The sequence below is a fragment of the Quercus suber genome, unplaced genomic scaffold (genome assembly GCF_002906115.3).
Source record: "Quercus suber isolate HL8 unplaced genomic scaffold, Cork oak 2.0 scaffold_55, whole genome shotgun sequence".
In the NCBI taxonomy this organism is placed as follows: domain Eukaryota; kingdom Viridiplantae; phylum Streptophyta; class Magnoliopsida; order Fagales; family Fagaceae; genus Quercus; species Quercus suber.
In genome coordinates this window covers 1,648,671-1,666,222 of record NW_027069520.1, presented here as the reverse complement: position 1 = coordinate 1,666,222, position 17,552 = coordinate 1,648,671, and the positions used below count along the sequence as shown (strand labels likewise).

The 17,552-nt window shown below is 34.0% G+C and overlaps 1 protein-coding gene across 1 annotated transcript; it reads right to left on the bottom strand.

Moving 5' to 3' along the window:
• Positions 1 to 10,443: 10,443 nt before the first annotated feature.
• On the bottom strand, positions 10,444 to 17,226 carry LOC112034338 (potassium transporter 8). The gene is made up of 8 exons (XM_024067152.2): positions 16,661 to 17,226; positions 16,061 to 16,547; positions 15,908 to 15,961; positions 13,259 to 13,519; positions 12,906 to 12,958; positions 12,193 to 12,319; positions 11,844 to 12,098; positions 10,444 to 11,705 (listed from the first exon to the last, which is right to left on the bottom strand). The coding sequence occupies exons 1-8, from the start codon at positions 16,697 to 16,699 to the stop codon at positions 10,651 to 10,653; spliced, it is 2,331 nt and encodes a 776-aa protein (XP_023922920.1). The 5' UTR covers positions 16,700 to 17,226; the 3' UTR covers positions 10,444 to 10,650.
• Between the last annotated feature and the right edge of the window lie 326 nt (positions 17,227 to 17,552).

Sequence of the window (17,552 nt, the reverse complement as noted above, 5' to 3'; positions counted from 1 at the left end):
ATTTTGGATTGGTTGATTTACTGTGATATCATTTTCTCCAAAAAATAATAAACATTAAACCACAATTCTAGGTTGAAGTATGTACTTAGGATTTTTGACATCTGTGTACTGGTCCCAACCTTTCCGGAGCTTTGCATTAAATTTAACTTAGTTTTAGCTGCAAATTTGAACCCAATTTATTCAAATGAAGAAAGAGAAATAAGAATGCATAATTCTTTATTTTAAATTTTTTCTCCTTAAACTCTGACCATATACTTTTGGGAACATAAAAGCTTTGTGATTTTTCTATAATGAGGATCATACTCTAGGTATTGGACGTGGATTTCTTGATTGTTCGAGATTCATTTTATGTGGGATTCTCACCCTATGCATCTAGGACATACATACCCTGTTAGGAGGTGGTACCTGAGAAACTTAACTGTTCACTATTTATGGAGCACAGTTTCCGATTCTTAAGTGAAAAGGGTTACCAATTTGCTTTTATCATTCATCCATTTTCTTTTTTTCTTTTAGAATAAATTCTTTGAGCTTGTGATGCTGGAAACATGTCATATACTTTTCTTCACTTTTGCATTGTTGAATTCCTTTGACAAACATTTTGATTATGTAGTTTTATCTTTGAAAGTTCAGAATTTTGAGCCAGTGTTAAGGCTTCAAACTTAATAAGCATTCTTGACTTTGCAGCTGGGACTCCGTATGTATGTGATATCCTTGAATCACTACATTAGATTTTTAATATTATTTATGTTTGTTTTGACAGGTCCTGCACTGTTAAGAGTTCATGATGGGAATGCAATGTTACATGCTGATCTTCACTACCATGGAAATAGTAGCATTTTGTGATTTATTTTAGGAGTTGGAATTTGCTGACAAACAACTGAAGAGGTAGAGGAAAATGTTGCTTCTTTATTTTATTTTATTTTTAAAATTTTAGTTTAGGGATGACCTGATCTGAAGCTAGTTGTAATGAGTGCTACTTTTGAGGCTGAAAATTTTCAGAGTTATTTTGATGCACCACTTATGAATGTTCTAGAGTTATTTTATTTTATTTTATTTTTTTATCTAATACAATTTCTATCCCTATCTCAAAAAAAAAAAAAAAAAAAAAGGAAAAAAAAAAGAAAAAAAAAGAAAGAAGCATATACAAACTAATCCATAAATTTTTTTTATTGATTAGTTTTTTTTTTTTAAGATTGGTTAGTTTTTATGTTAAAATTTTTTGAATTAAAAAAAAAATTAAATTGGTTTCGGGTTTCGGGTAGGGTATGGATATCTATGGATAATATATTCGGGTAAGATTCGGGTATGGATATTAATGGGTATTGATAATCGGGTATCCATGGGTAAAATTTTCGGGTCGGGTATGGGTATACCCGATCCATACCCTACCCATGGTCATCCCTACCTACAGCTCTTTTGTGTTACTCTTTTGGTAGACGTTGCAAACTGGTAGACATTGTGTTACTCTTTTTTTCTTTTTTCTTTTTTTTTTTTTCCTTTTTTTTTTTTATTTTTTAATATTTTAATATTTTTTAATTTTACCGTTTGCCACGTGTGCATTTTCCGTCTCTAATGTAACGGCAGGGACCAAAACGGAAAGCGTTTTTTAAGATAGGGACTAAAAGCAGTAAAAATAAAATCTAGGGACCAAAGTGAGAATCGGCTGAAAATATAGGGACGAAAATGTGATTTCCGCCATAATTTAAAAAACTTGATAATTTTGTTTTTGTCTTCTTTTCAATACAAATAAGAGGACAAATAAACAAAGCACTCAAAAATAAAAATTTATATAATACATGAAGTCTTAAGCTTCAAGCCTCAACATCATTAAGAAAAAGTCTACGAGTGTCTATGACAAGAAAAAAAAATAGAAAAGAAAGGAAATAAAGAATATAATTAAGAGTGAAAATGTGAAACATGTATACGTATACATTTATGTAGAATTAGAAAGCCAAAACAAGCACATGTGCATGCTCACAAAGGGTCAGCTCAAGGTATTGTGGGGCCAAATGCGACAACTTCAAATGAGGTCTATTTTTATACTTTGAATATTAATAGAATATTTATTTAACTTTTGATTTTTTTTTTCATTTAAAATCTATTTTTTTAGGAAAAAAAAATCACAAATTAAAACAAACCCATTGCATTATTCAATGACTATACAACTAAAAAAACACTATTCATTGAATGAAGTAACCAAATACTAAAAAATTATGATTGAAAATTTTAATAAAGTTATATATTTGATATTTCTAAATATAATTTGAGTATAAATTTTTTTACTAGTGTAAGACTAATGAGTTCTTTTAACATTTATGTGTAAGAGATTAAATGATTGACACATCCAATAAAAATATTTTTCTTTAACTAGTTTTTCTTTGATAAAAAATAACTAATTTTTATTTATTGGTAAATATTTATGGCTTAATTAATATTTCTATTGGTACATGAATATCTCTATTGGTAAAAATTTAAGGGTCTTTTTTAATTGGAGGCCTTAGGCAGTTACCTATTTAGCTCACCCATTGAGCCGGCACTATGCACACACGCACAGAAAGAGTGAAAAAATTGTATTTGAAAAAAAAAAAGGTCAACTCGTGTGACCTACAAGTTAACCCAACCCGACATTTTTAGCAGATCAAGTTCAAGTCGACTCGTTTTTGTTGGACCTAAAATATCTATACTCATACCCTTTTTTTTTTTTTCTTTGAGTTCGGATTAATAATAGGGTCCAAATCCAACTTTGCCAAGTCTAGTGCCAAGTGCCAAACAATATCATCTTTCAAATATGAAGAGATAAACTTGAGCAGGCATTCGTTGGACTTTGCTGCATGGATGGTGGCTGAAAATCCTCGCCCTTAAGTTTCTTCTTTGGACATTGTGTCCTCGGAAGTTTCTTCATGACCATGATTCTGCATTTTTATTAGTTTAATTGACTTGCAGTTAGAGGTGATAAATAGTGCCACTTCATAAACTTTCTAATTTCTAAATTCTAAATGTTCTTTAAAAAAGAAAAAGAAAAAGAAAAATAATATAAGTGGTTGCAAACCTATTCGAGCTCACATCATCTAACACACAAGTCGAAGTCTTTAACGCTTGGTCAATTGTAACTTAACTCTTAGTCAATTACAACTTTATTATCGGTTAGTTACAAATTAATTTTTTTTTTAGAGAAACAGTTACAAATTAATTTGATAATATTATATTATATTATGAGAAATGATATCTCTACAACAATTTTACAACATTTTTACAACAAATCTTAAGTGCCAGGTTGTTACTGGTTGTTATTGTTGGGGCAAAAAAGTAATCTTAGTATTAGTTTCAAATTTGAACCAATAACAACTAACCACCTATGACTTATTGTAAAATTATTATAGACGTAGCATCTCTCTTATATTATGAGAAAACATTAGGTTCAGAGCTGGCGTAAAACCAGTGTTTTACGCCAGCCAATCAGACCATGCCACGTCAGGAAAAAAAAATTCCCAGCTTAAATCCCTCTCCAAACAGCCAAAACCTCTCACGCCAGAAAATAAAAAACCCCCAAAGCTCTCGCGCCAGAAAACAGAAAAACACCAAAGCTCTCACGCCATTCCTCTGTTCGCCGGAGCAGAACGAAGAAAGAAAACCAGCTTCTCTCTCCTACTTTCCCCCCTTTCTCTTACTTCCCCACTTTTTCTTTTTTCTTTCTTCCTCTGGTTCCTTTGTCTGAACGCCACTTTTTCTCCCTTTCTTTTTTTCTTTCTTCACCATTCATCCCTTCTCTCTTTTCTTTTTCTTTCTTCACCCGTTTTTTTTTTTTTTTTTTTTTTTTTTTTTTTTTTTTTTTTTTTTTTTTTTTTTTTTTTTTTTAGGAGGTGTGCCGCAAGTATTCCCATATAGGGATTCTGTCTGACACGTGGCCAACAAATCCGTCCTCACCGAGTCTTGCACCTAATGGGCCCATCCATCAACATTGCTTGGATCCGTCAGCTTATTTTCTCCTCTTCATATATATATATATATATATATAGAGAGAGAGAGAGAGAGAGAGATGGAGACATAACATGCCATCAAAGAGACAACCAATCATGATAGGTTGGAGACAAAGTAAAAGATTAAAAAAAAACTAAAGAAGCAAGCAGTTTGGCTAGCATACCAGCTAGTTAATTTATATCAAAAGATATAAAAATCTTACAATCAAATAGAATCCATAAGTAAATAAATACATGTGGTACAATTAGATAAATAAAAGGTTTGTCAAGATGACCAAGTTTGGCAATGAAGAAGACGCAGCAACTATTGATAAGGGTAGTCTCTATCTTAAACTTGTGATAATGATGAAGATGCAACAACTACTAATTATGCAGATCTAGCATAATCTTTATTTTGATTCAACTACAACAAAAATGACGATAATTACCATAAAAATATTATATCAAAAAATAGTTGTTTATGATATAGCCAAGAGTACAATCAAAGTTAATAGAAGATATTTTAAATCGATTTCAATGATAAATGAGGGATTTACTTAAATGAGGAGACCAAGAAAAAAGAGAAGTATCGTGTTCTGAGTATAGTATTGAATTTTAAATTCTATAATTCAATTTGCTAACTACTAAAATACCTTAGCAAATTGAATTTCTGCAGACACAAATTACATCATTCAATTGAATTTTTGCAGGCACGGATACTACTAAAACTCTATCACATGGATTACACAATATAAACCAATAATGTAACCGTCTCAAACATTAAAAGTGAAAAAAAAAATTAACATAGAAACAAACAATCATATATCAGTACAAATACCCAACCTAAATACATAAAAACTCATATATGACCCACAACACGAAAGAGATAGTAACAAAATTAAAAAATTAAAAATTAAAAATTAAAAACAGCAATAAAAAGAACAACACTATTAATCTAATCCTTATATTGAACTATTATGCAGGCAACTACAAGAATAGAGATCAAGAGCAACTGGGATGTGAAGATACCTAAACTGAATCATCCAGCTTTTCAGTATTAATATAGTGTGAGGAAAGGAAGAGATGAAAGAGTTAGAAAGCCAAAGCCTAGAGTTAGGAAGCTGAACGGTTGCCATTTGAGATTGTAACCATGGAATACAAAGGATTGTTGTTTAAAATTGTAATTGTGGAACACAAAGAATTGTCATCTAAAATTGTAACAGTAAAGCACAAAGGGTTAAGAATTATTTTCTTTTTATTAGTATTTTTAAATTTAAGAAAACTAATTTTAAATTGTAGGACAACTTTAGGAAAAAGAATGGTAATAACATGGCAGATGATGTGGCTCAATTTGAGCTAGCAATATTAAATGCAACACTTCGACTTTTAGTAATGTATAGATATAGATTATTAGGCTAAATTATAAACTATACTCCTAAAGTTTATAGATGTTTGAATTTTACCCCTTAAAATTTCAAAATTTGAATTTTACCTTCTAAAATTCTATTATGTTTGTATCAATAGCCACTTCATCCATATTTTTTATTAAATATTATATAAAGTTGTCAAGCTTGTTTACTTTGTTTAAAATTATGACAAATAACTTAAAAAAAATATTTATGTTAAAAAACACACACACAATAACTGCCACTAAAAATGCCACTTTATATGCTGAGCCTAAAACTCTTCTTAGCTCACTTCGGCCCTGGAAGCTGGAACCAACATCAGTTCAAAATTGCCATGGCCACAACAAACAACTCGCAAAAATACATATATATGTTTTGTCCTTCCCATATTTACGCCGACATCAATGATCAATGCCGTATTCGTACGCTCCAAAGTGCAATGCTCACTGTCACTGGGGATAATAATAGTAAGAGAAAACATTAGGTCCGGAGCTGGCGTAAAACCAGTGTTTTATGCCAGCCAATCAGACCACGCCACGTCAGGAAAAAAAATTCCCAGCTTAAGTACCTCTCCAAACAGCCAAAACCTCTCACGCCAGAAAATAAAAAACCCCCCAAAGCTCTCGCGCCAGAAAACAGAAAAACACCAAAGCTCTCACGCCATTCCTCTAATCGCCGGAGCAGAACGAAGAAAGAAAACCAGCTTCTCTCTCCTACTTTCCCCCCTTTCTCTTACTTCCCCACTTTTTCTTTTTTCTTTCTTCCTCTGGTTCCTTTGTCTGAACGCCACTTTTTCTCCCTTTCTTTTTTTCTTTCTTCACCATTCATCCCTTCTCTCTTTTCTTTTTCTTTCTTCACCTTTTTTTTTTTTTTTTTTTTTTTTTCTCTCCATCTCTGTGGGCTTGGTGGATTTTGACTGTGGTGGTGATTGATCTTGGGTATGGGTTTCTTGGATTTGGTGGTGGTGGGTTTGGGTGTGGGTTTGGCCGTGGGTTTGGTGGTGGTGATTGATTGGTGCTGGGTCATGGTTGGTGCTGGGTCCTTTGTTGGACATCCGTGCTGGTTTTTATTTACTGAATAGTAGCTGTTGCTACAGTATCTCATTTTCTCTCTTTTTCTTTGTCTGTCTCTCTCTGCATGAAAACTCTTTTGAATCAAATTCTGCAAAATTTTTTTGTTGAGTTGTGACTGACTGTAATCTGGGGTTAGAGTTGAAGATCTAGTTGGAGTTTTTTTTTTCCTGAAAGTTGTTTCTTTTCCTAGTGGGTCTTCTGAATCTGAACCACTTTCAAGCTCTTGAATTGAATTTGCATTTTTTATTACTACTGTAAAAAAGAAAAACTTGGTTCTGTGATTGTAGAAGGATAAAGAAAAATACAGAAAGAAGAGAGAGATTCAAACGTTAAATTAGATCCAAGGAAAAGGAAAAAGAAAAAGAAAAGTGGGCATATTGTCAGCAGCTCACGTGTAACAGAGGTGCAATAAATTTGGGATTAAATGAGATATTATATTTTCTTAGCTGATGTGGAGATCTATTATTGGTGGGCGTAAAACCCATGTTTTACGCCCCATCCGGACAGAACATTCACTCTTAGAGCATTCGCATCAGATGTGGCAAAAATTATGTCATTTTGCCACATTAAAACCCTACTTTATTATTTTACCACATCATTTTACAACACTCCATTTATCAGATGTTTTATACTACAATTCTATACATTAAAATGATATTTCCTACACATTAAAATAATATATTAAATTCCTCCCCCATCATCATCAACCACCACCGCAGCAGCAGCAGCAACAACAACAACAACAACAACAACTACAACCACAACCAAAAATCGAATAGAACAGATCACCAGAAAAAAAAAAAAAAAAAAAAAAAAAAAGAACCCACCACCGAGATCAGAACAGAGATCAGCACCACCACCGCAACAACAACAACAACTACTACAACCACAACCAGAAATCGAACAGATCAAAACAGAACAGATCACCAAAAAAAAAAAAAAAAAAAAAACCACACCGAGATTAGAACAGAGATCGCCATCACCGACAATTCGCCCACCGCCATAACCACCACCGATTCGCCCACCACCAGCCGATTCACCCACCTCCATAACCCACAACCCATGAAACTCAACCCGCCCACCACCGATCTACCCATCCGAACCCACCCATCAAACCATAGCCAAAAAAAGTGAACGAAAAAAAAAAAAAAAAAAAAAAAAAAAAAAAAAAAAAAAAAAAGAACCCGAAGCGAATAGGAAGACAGATGGTCGACGCATCGAGTGGTGTGATTGGCGGTGTTGAGTGGTGCCATTGGTCTTCGTCATGCTGTGGACGACGAAGAGAGAAGATAGAGATGAGAGAGAAGATAGAGATAGAGAGAAGACAGAGATGAGACGGAGAGAGTGATATGATATTGTGATGAGGAGAGAGAAAATGAAATAAAATAATAAATATATTATGCCACATTTGTTCGTACAGTGCCAAATTGTGATGGCACTGTAGATATTGCAAAAATTTAGACATTTAAGCATCTGAATAAATGGGTTTTTAGTGTTTGCCAAATGTGCCAAATATTTGGCAGTTGGTACATTTGGCATATCTGATACGGATGCTCTTATATTATATTGTGATTCCATTATTATTTTATACGCTTTCGCAATTTCGAAATCAAATGTTCTACCAATATCCACGTACAAANATATTGTGGACGTAACACTTCTTTCCAGACGAAACCATAAACACCCTTTTAGAAATGCTAAAAATATTCTGCATTAAAAGTAGAACAGAAATAAGAAAAGACATACTCCATGACTATGTACACGTTATTGGCATCCTCACATGTGTGAAATTTGAATCAACATAATTCAGCTATGTCATTTACCAACAATTAACTCCATTCTCAGAGCTGACCGACGTTTGTGACCCAGAGTTTGCATTTGCACTACCGTGTGATTAGGAAATCGTTAAATAATTGGGGGCTTAGGGATTTCGTCACAATGGGGGATTGGGGCTTCAATCTGGGAAAAAAAAATTGGGGTTTCAGCTTTTTTATTTTGGTGGCAAAAAGCAAGAGTGAGAGACAAGAATCTAATTTGGGTTTGGGCAGTGGGCATGCACACGAGACACAGAGAGATGTGGAAAAAATTGGGTTTTTTTTTTTTTTTTTTTAATTTTTTAATAAATTGAGTTTGAAGAAGGGTGTTTCAATCTTTTAAGCTTGTTCCACTTAAGCAAGAAGCATATGCTTGTCACATGCAGTAGGATTCCATTAAACATAAGAGCAAAAACAACACTAGGGTGCAAAGTGTGATAATTTAGAGTGCAAAGTGTGTTTTTGAATAGTTTAGGGTGTCAAGTATAATCTGGTGCATAGTTAAGATGGTAAAGTGTAATTTTCCCTAATTTTTGAGGTGTCATCAAATTCATAAGTTATGATTTGCTAAAAAAAAATCATAAGTTATGAGTTCAAGACATTTAACTAACATTTTAGGGTTATCTCCATGAAGTTCATCTAATAATGTGTATTTAAAGTTCAAGCTTATTTATTTAGTTTTATCTTGAATACAAACCGAACTCGAACTCATTACTAAATAAGATTTTTTTTTTACCGTTTTCTAAAAAAAGAAAAAAAGAAAGAAAAGGATTACATGTTCAAGTTTAGTTTATTTATTTTATCAAACAAGCTCAAACTTATTCATAAACTACCTGATTAACTTTTTTTTTTTTTTTTCCATATATAGTAACCCTTCTCAAATATATGGATTTTAATTACAAACAGACTATTTATATTATCAATAAACTTGAGGCTTACCATATTGTATTTTAGGAACTGGTGTTTGGAATTCCAGTTTTGGGATTTTCAATTACACAAGTTTAGGTCTTGGATTTTTGGGTTTCAAGTTTTAAAGTTTTTTTTTTTTTTTTTTTTAAGGAAAAGTTTCAAAGTTTCAAAAGATGCAATTTTTTGAAAAATATGACATGATAATTCACTTAGTACATCAGTTACTTTTATGTAAATATTTGGGCATAAACTGTGGCTCTATTTGTAAAGCAGCTGTGGACTGGGATCATGTAAACCAATCGCATACCGTTGGGCCCACAGACTTTGAATAGATTCTATTAACTTGGGCTGAATCTGTAGCCCGAATTCAAGTAGGGCCCACTTGGTTGGGTCCAATGGCAAGGTGGCAAGAAAGTAGTTGAAAACGGCAAAATAACAGTGTCGTTTAGTTCGGACAAATAAGGGAAAAAAACAAAAAAGCCGTCGTTTTCAGGAAAATGGAAGCCGTTTCAGGCTGGTGACGGAGATGATATTTGATTTATGTCAAAGACGGCAGAAAAGAAGGCATTGTTAGGTGTGTGACAAAACACAAAATAGCGTATTTATACCAATGGGGTGGCATGGGGTCAGATAACTGTGCCCCGTCCTCTTTGAGATGGAAAAAAACTCTGCTCGGGATAGAGGCATTTTGCTATCCTTAATAATATTTCATCAATATTAATAAGGATGAGATAAAAAAAAAGAAATGTGAAAAATAGTCGTCAGAGACCTAGGAAAGAAAGCAAATATTTTTAGGATGATAATAGAATATGAATTAAAAGAATTACAAACAATATATAATATATAAGAAATATATATGTATATATTCCTGATGGGGTGATTTTTTTTTTTGAGAAATATGATGGGGTGAGTTGAACCCATTCTTGCTCCGTCACTTTTTGGACGTCCAAAAAAACAATCTACAAGGATGAGGGTGATTAGATGAGACAGAAAATTTTGTCATCCCTAAAGAGGTGTCATTTTCAATTGAAAGCAAACACAAATTACTGTCCTTTTCAGTTTGATGGACAAAATGATAGCAACTAACTTATCTTTTTAGGAATTAAAATGAAAGTACACTGCGCTATATTGGCTTTTTTTAATTATTATTATTATTAATTTCAATATGATTATTACCTCTGTGTTAGTTTTATAATGATTGTTCTTTATTTTTAAGTTAAGAAACCAAAAGGTTTCATTTTGAATTTTTGATATAAGCCGGATTCGATATCAGGTTACACATAGATTGTTGAAACTCAAACTGCAAAATGGCTGTGCCGGTCTTCCATACATGGTTTGCCATATGTAAGTCAAACCTTAGATTCATAAACACTTTGCCCTTGCATTTGGAGGGGGAGGGCAATGGAAAACAAGCACTTTGATCTACCATTTACAATGACCCAAATGCAGAACAGAAAAACACAAAAAACAAAGCTATACTGGATAATCACAATTAAACATAGTAGATCATCCCTACCTCTAGAGTGGATGCATAAGGAATGCTCAAAGAAAAAGTTGGCTCCCTAAAGTTTCTCCTCAAGAAATCATAACCAAAATTAATCACAATTTTCTTCATCAAACTAGATCCTTTCTTTGCTCTTACATATGAGTGCCCCATTATGAATGCCAATCCTGCCTCTCTTGCTTCCATCAGTTCCCTTAACTCCTGTCTTGCATCCATATCAATCTGTGGGCTTTCTGGCACAACAAACCTCACTCTCTTCCTAGGCATTTCCAGGGGCTTAATCTCCCTCAACTCAGAAGCACCTACCATTTCTGAAATGCTTCCATCATCTTCACACAATCTAATACCTTCTAAATTTGATGATGAAGTCCCAACAACTGTCAACTTTTCACCATTCTCCATATCTTCCGTTCCCACAACACGTGCAGCCGGTCTCTCTGACCGGATAAATTCAGCAATACTACAAACAAGATCCTTTTCAAACTCATTGTCATCCTTTTGAATATCACGATATCCATAGCGTGCTATGCATCTATAGAGACGGTACTCCTTTGGGCCAACCCTTCCCACCAAGAACCTTTCATCAGGCCTAACATGTGGCACTGGGACAGATTTGATGCAGAGAAAGACTACAACCTGGTGGAAAGCTGGGAGATTGGTGACAAAGTGAGAAAAAATAGCTGGGATCCCAGAAACAAGCTCAGTATGAATTAGACCAATCCCCTTAACCCGCACAATTCCAAGACCAGGACCAAGACCGAGGAGCCAGTTAATGGATACCTTGTTTTGAACATCAAACTCATATTTCTTGAGTGTGCCATAATGCCAAACATACATAACAACCAGGAAGATAAATGAGAGGGCAATGGGCACCCAAGCTCCTTCACGGAACTTGATGAGCGATGCTGAGAAGTAGAGTGCTTCAATGGAGCCAAAGAAGAATATAAAGCTAATGGCCAGGAAGATACTCCTATTCCAGCATAGGACTATAACTAGAGACATTAGACAGGTGGTTACAAGCATGCCAGTTATAATTGCCAAACCTGATCATAAGAAGAAGATGTTGCTATAAGAATGATGGTGATTAGAGCTTATAAAGCATCAAGATCATAATTACAACTCATTTTTGAGTGTTATAAGCTAAAAAAGAACTAAACAAACTTTGATGTGTACAGAAGTACCTGCTGCATTTCCCATGCGTTTAGTGTCCCTGAAACCAATGGTAACAGCCAAGCATAACAGCATTAATGTCCAATTGATCTCTGGATTATATATTTGTCCATGCTTCTTAGATGATGTGTGGACAAGTTTGACCCTTGGAAAGCAACCCATAGCAGAACACTGTTTGATTATGGAGAAAGTTCCAGTGATGATGGCTTGGCTTCCTACCACTGCTGCAAGTATGGCTATTACCAGAACTGGCCATCTTATTTTATCTGGAACAGTATGATCAACACTTCACATTTGTAAAGCTCCAATTTAAAAGTTAAATTTCATTACTTCCTCTAAAGATCACTAAAATGCACGTACCAGGTACAGAGACATAGAATCCAATTGGGTGCACTTTTCCATTATCATGAGGATGCTTAGAAATATAAGCAGCTTGTCCCATGTATGCTAGGATTAAGGAAGGGTAAACAATACAGGTAAAAGCAATCTGCAGGAAAGTCTCTTTTCGTTAAACAAGTAGCTTGAATTGTGGTGGTTTTTGATAGATATTGTTTGTGTAATAATTTACCATGAATAATAATATGAACATAAATTAGCCAATTAGTTAAAAAACATGGACACACACTGACACAAGTCTTGTTTTTTCATGCATAAAAATATACTAGAGGAGAAGCTGGTCTAGTCAAATTGAAACTTTGTTTTGAAGTAAACCTACTTATGGATATTAATCATGCTTCTAATTTTCATTTGCAATATTAGAAACACATGACTATCAAAAACTTCATTTACCTATCTTCCACTTCAATGTCCTCATTCATTTTTCTTTTCTATAATGCAATTGTTCAAACAAATAGGGGAGAGGAGATTTGAACCCTAGTTATCCTTATAAAGGAGACCAGTGCATTCAGGTAAATAGTGAGCCATGGCATCTCATGATAGATGGACCTAGTATTATTTTCAGATTCAAATCTCTGGTTGCTATGCATACGACTTCATTAAGATTATGTACAAAAATATCATTTGCAAATTTAAGATACTTGTCGTCCAGCAAACAAAGAATCAGATCAATGTACCTTAATTGACAACTGTGAAAAGTGTCCAAGATCAGCAAACATAGCTTCTGAGCCTGAAATGTTGACAAATTAGAACTAAAGGGGAAAACCATTCTTGTTGTTATATGGCTAGACAACGAGAAATTATAGAGTCCTCTGGTGGACAAATGATGTGATCTACCATTTCACTAAAAAACTTTCACTTGTTTAAAATTGTTAAGTCAGTAATTAATTTCTGTTTAAAAAATTTTTTTAACTAACAATTTTAAATAGGTAGAAGTTTTTTAATAGAATGGTGGACCACATCACTTATTTACGATGTGGATCTTATAATTTCTCCTACACAACACAGTTCACTGTATGTATTATTGTACCTGTTATACACAAGAGTATTCCACCCAAGGACATCCAACCTTTGTTTTGTGTCTTCTTCAAAAACTTGTACATGTAGTATGGAGAGAGTGCTTGATAAACATATGGATTCCAACGGAAGATGTTATAAACACCAATAGCACTGATGCATAAAAGCCATGTAATCACGATAGGTGCAAAAAGGAACCCTACCCGATGGGTCCCATAATGCTGGAGAGCAAACAAGAAGACCAGTATTATACAAGCAACTGGGACTTCAACATCTGCAGAATATCATTGAACTTTGAGGGAATATCTAATGCTCAGGTATGTAATAATCATATTCTGCTAGCATCAACCATATCCCCAATCAACCTTATGACTTTACACAGAAAATAAGATTATGTGGCTTTTGAAGAAATGGAACTTCATTTTGCCAAGAAGTAGTTCTTTAGTTGATAAAAGTTTTACTGGTGTACTGTCATCTCTGATTTATAATTTTTCCGGTGACATTGTTAATAATCAACTAAATGATCAAACTCATTTCAAAGCTAGACTAGGTTACTTCTTGAGGCTAGCAGTTGAGAGAGACGTCTTACCTGCTTTATCAATATCATTATACTGGTATAACAAATAAAGAAGAAATTTTAATATCGACATATGGACTTCAAAGTTACAACTGAAGTTGTAAATTCTCATAACTATGCTCAATGGAGACTTAAGGGTCTCTCCACACTCTGCAATAAGTGCATTATAGAAACAGGGAATACAGATAGATCTACCTTCTCTCGGTTTTCCCTAAAGCATGTGTGCAAAGATTATCTTCTTAAATGTATAACTTTCCCTGTTGCCATTGGATGATTCTGAAAGCACTTGCCACAATTGTAGATATATCCCATATGGGAAATCCTTCCTAAATGATAATTATTAATTTATTAGCCATCTAAGAATTGAATGCTTAGACCTGTATTCAGCTCTTCCACACAAATTTCTTATTACTGCTTGAAAAAACTAATCTACGTACAAATCTTGATTGCATATAGTAGGTGAACTCACTGTCAACCATTAATGCAGAGATTGACTATGAATCTAAAACCAACACGATGGATGTATATACTTTTGTATTCATTACGAGTATAGACATAATTCTATAAAATTGTGCCATTTCCAATTTTACTTTCACTCAAATCAAACCCCTTGTTTTGCAGTAGTTTATTTTGTTGCTAAATGCTTTTTGAAATGTGAATAAAGAAGTAGTACCACCTATGAATAGAAAGGAACAAAAAAAGAATGTTCTCAACCCTAGTGATTCTAGAATATGTCAACAAACATATACCTAATTGCTCTGTTAGACTCCATCTTCAGTTGTTTAATCTCATTAAATGGCCTCTCAAAGTCCAATCAATTAGGTAACTCTGTGATACCACGATAGATGGTGGGGAACACATTGGTCACTAGTTGCAAAGGCCAGCAATTAGAGACATCATGACCAACAAAGGAGGCTGTAGATATTAGCCCACTAGTAGGACAAATAAACTGATTGAATCTATGATAGACAAAAGAAGGGACAATGGAAGAACAGCTGGAAATTTAGAAAGTGGAAATGCAATAGATATCTTCAGATATCATACATAGTGACTGAAGGAGATGATTAGACCATAGAGGCTGAAGTTGATAAAAGAATGATGATGATGATGATTGCATTTTGGTATGTCATCCACTAAAATGCTTGGGACAGCAACAAGTAGGTCAAGGCTTGGTTGACACCATGGTCATGATTATGTATATGCCTCATGGGGGAATTTTTTCATAGCTCTAACTTAATTTGACTAGTCTAATATAAGTCATAATTCCAGTTAAATAATATAATAGAGCAGCTGAAGCCTACACTATTCTATATAATCTTCTATTATTTGGAGACTTATCCAAACTCAGCTACTTTTTTTTTTTGGCCTAACATTGACAGCTTAACTTTATAAAAGGTAAAACTTTATATCATAATCTTCTAATTTATCAGTTTTTGCTCCTCTTTTTAGCCACAATTAGTATCTTTAATATAAATAAGGCGTCATTGAATTGACCTTCCACATCATTAATCTGATTTTTTTAATTAATTTGATAGTGATTTGACTTTGATTCAAGCAAGTAATTTGTTTTAAATATATTCGTAGGGACCCACAATAATGCATGCTCCTAACCTGGCCACTAACTTCACATCTGTACAATAGAAATAAGGAGAAAGAAAAGGTTTTTGATATTTCATATATCATTTAAGCAATGAATATATAACAGTAGAATCAAGATTGATACCTAACTTTGATTTGCTTCTTTAGTCTTCTTCTTCATAGAATATATGATTACATGTGATATAGATGCTAAAAATAAATAAATTCTCCCAAAAAGAGAACCCATAAGAACTTGGTATCACTCAGTGGCCACTACTTATTACTAGAATTCTGTCTAAGCTATCTTCAAATCTGTAGAATTCCAAATCTATACTTCTAAAGAGCAAAAGTGATTATTACTAGAAGTATTATTTGCAACTCAACTAGAAGATCTACCAGATAGAAGAAATTTATCTTCCTCAAACAACATAATAGATTGTTGACTAATGACTATGGATTAATGAAATTAAACATAACACACCAGCCACTATATAAGGAAGTACTTACATCTGTGCTGCTCTTTTGGAAAGGGAAACTGCATCCCTGACACAGCAGAAAAAACTACACAATGAAAAAAAACCAAAAGAATTTTCGATTAGTGGCATCCCAAGCTTAGAACTCAAAACCAAGATCGAAATGTCATAACCTTCCAATTAATACCAGAAATTGTTGGTGTAAGCACCCCATCCCCAATAACCATACAAGTCCCAATCAAAGCCAGAACAAGCAGTAACCTTTGCAACACTCTGTACTTCTCCAATGTCAACTTCAATCTCCACCCAATATTCCTCTTATTGGACTCAATCCCATCTTTGGTGTACTCAGATAGCTCCTCATCGGCAAGCTGGCAATTGGGCAATGAGCTGACTCGGGCATGCCGGCATAGCAATGAGTACAAAGCAAAAGTCCCACCTTCACCATTATCATTAGCTCTAAGCACGATAAACACATACTTGAATAGTGGCACAAGTGTAATTGTCCAGAACACAAAAGACAAAACACCATATATTTCCTCATTAGTTTCTGAAAGGTGAATATCCTCAGCAAAAGTACTTCTGTACACATATAAAGGAGAAGTGCTTAAATCTCCATAGACAACACCTAAGCTCTGATAAGCCAATGTTAACACTGTCTTCCATGAATCTTTCTGAAACATAAAACAAAAAAAAACAAAAAAAAACAAGAAAATCATCAGAAAGTCTGAGAATTCTGAGGAAGACAAAACTCACTGACACTTCCACACCGTGCCACATGTCTTACCTTGGTTGGATGGCTACGGATTTCACCTTCAAGATCCATGCTAGCCTGTCTTAGAGTCACAGAAAGTACATTTTTTGAACTAGTTAAAGGAAAATAAAGGATGACCCAAATGGATTAACACCCTCCCCCAGTTCAAACAAGCCAGAGATAAAACAAAACAATAAGCTTTATTGTTTAGATGACATTGATTTGTTTTTAGTGAGAGTGCAAAAAAGTAGTTCAAGACCCACCAACATATTTATTCCCCCCCAAACCACAAAAAACACCAAAGTAAGAAAAGAAAAAAGGAAAAACGACCCACCAACGTAGACAAATCAAGAACATACACGAAACACCATAAACAAACATAGAGAAAGGTATTGAAACGAGGAAAGGGTAGTTGGAATAAGAGCTAAAAATATAAAATATGGGGTTTTCTTTTCTTTTCTTTTTTTTTTTTTTTCAAGAGTTTTGGTGTGACTCTGTGAACTACATGATGAGTTTGTGGTGGCTCAGCTTGTTGTCCTAGTTCAGATTCTAGATGGAATATTTTGGAGAGGTTTTGTTAGCTTTCTCCACCTGGCGTTCAATGAAAGAGAAATGTTTAAAACTTTTTTTTTTTTTTTTACTTCGTATATATAAAGAGTGGTGAGTGTATCTGTACATGTATAAAACGAAGCATGCACTAACTGAAGTTCTTTTACAGCACCTAAACAATGACTGACCATGCAGTGAGTGACTTTAACTTACTACTCCATGAAAGCAACTTTTCCTAGTGAGATGACAAACTTTTACTCGGCTTTTTATCAATGACATAGACAGCTAAACGTGAATCACACGGTTCATATATTGAGTTAATGACTTCACTTATAAGCAAATTACCTAGCTACCAATCCAGTGCAGTGTATACAAG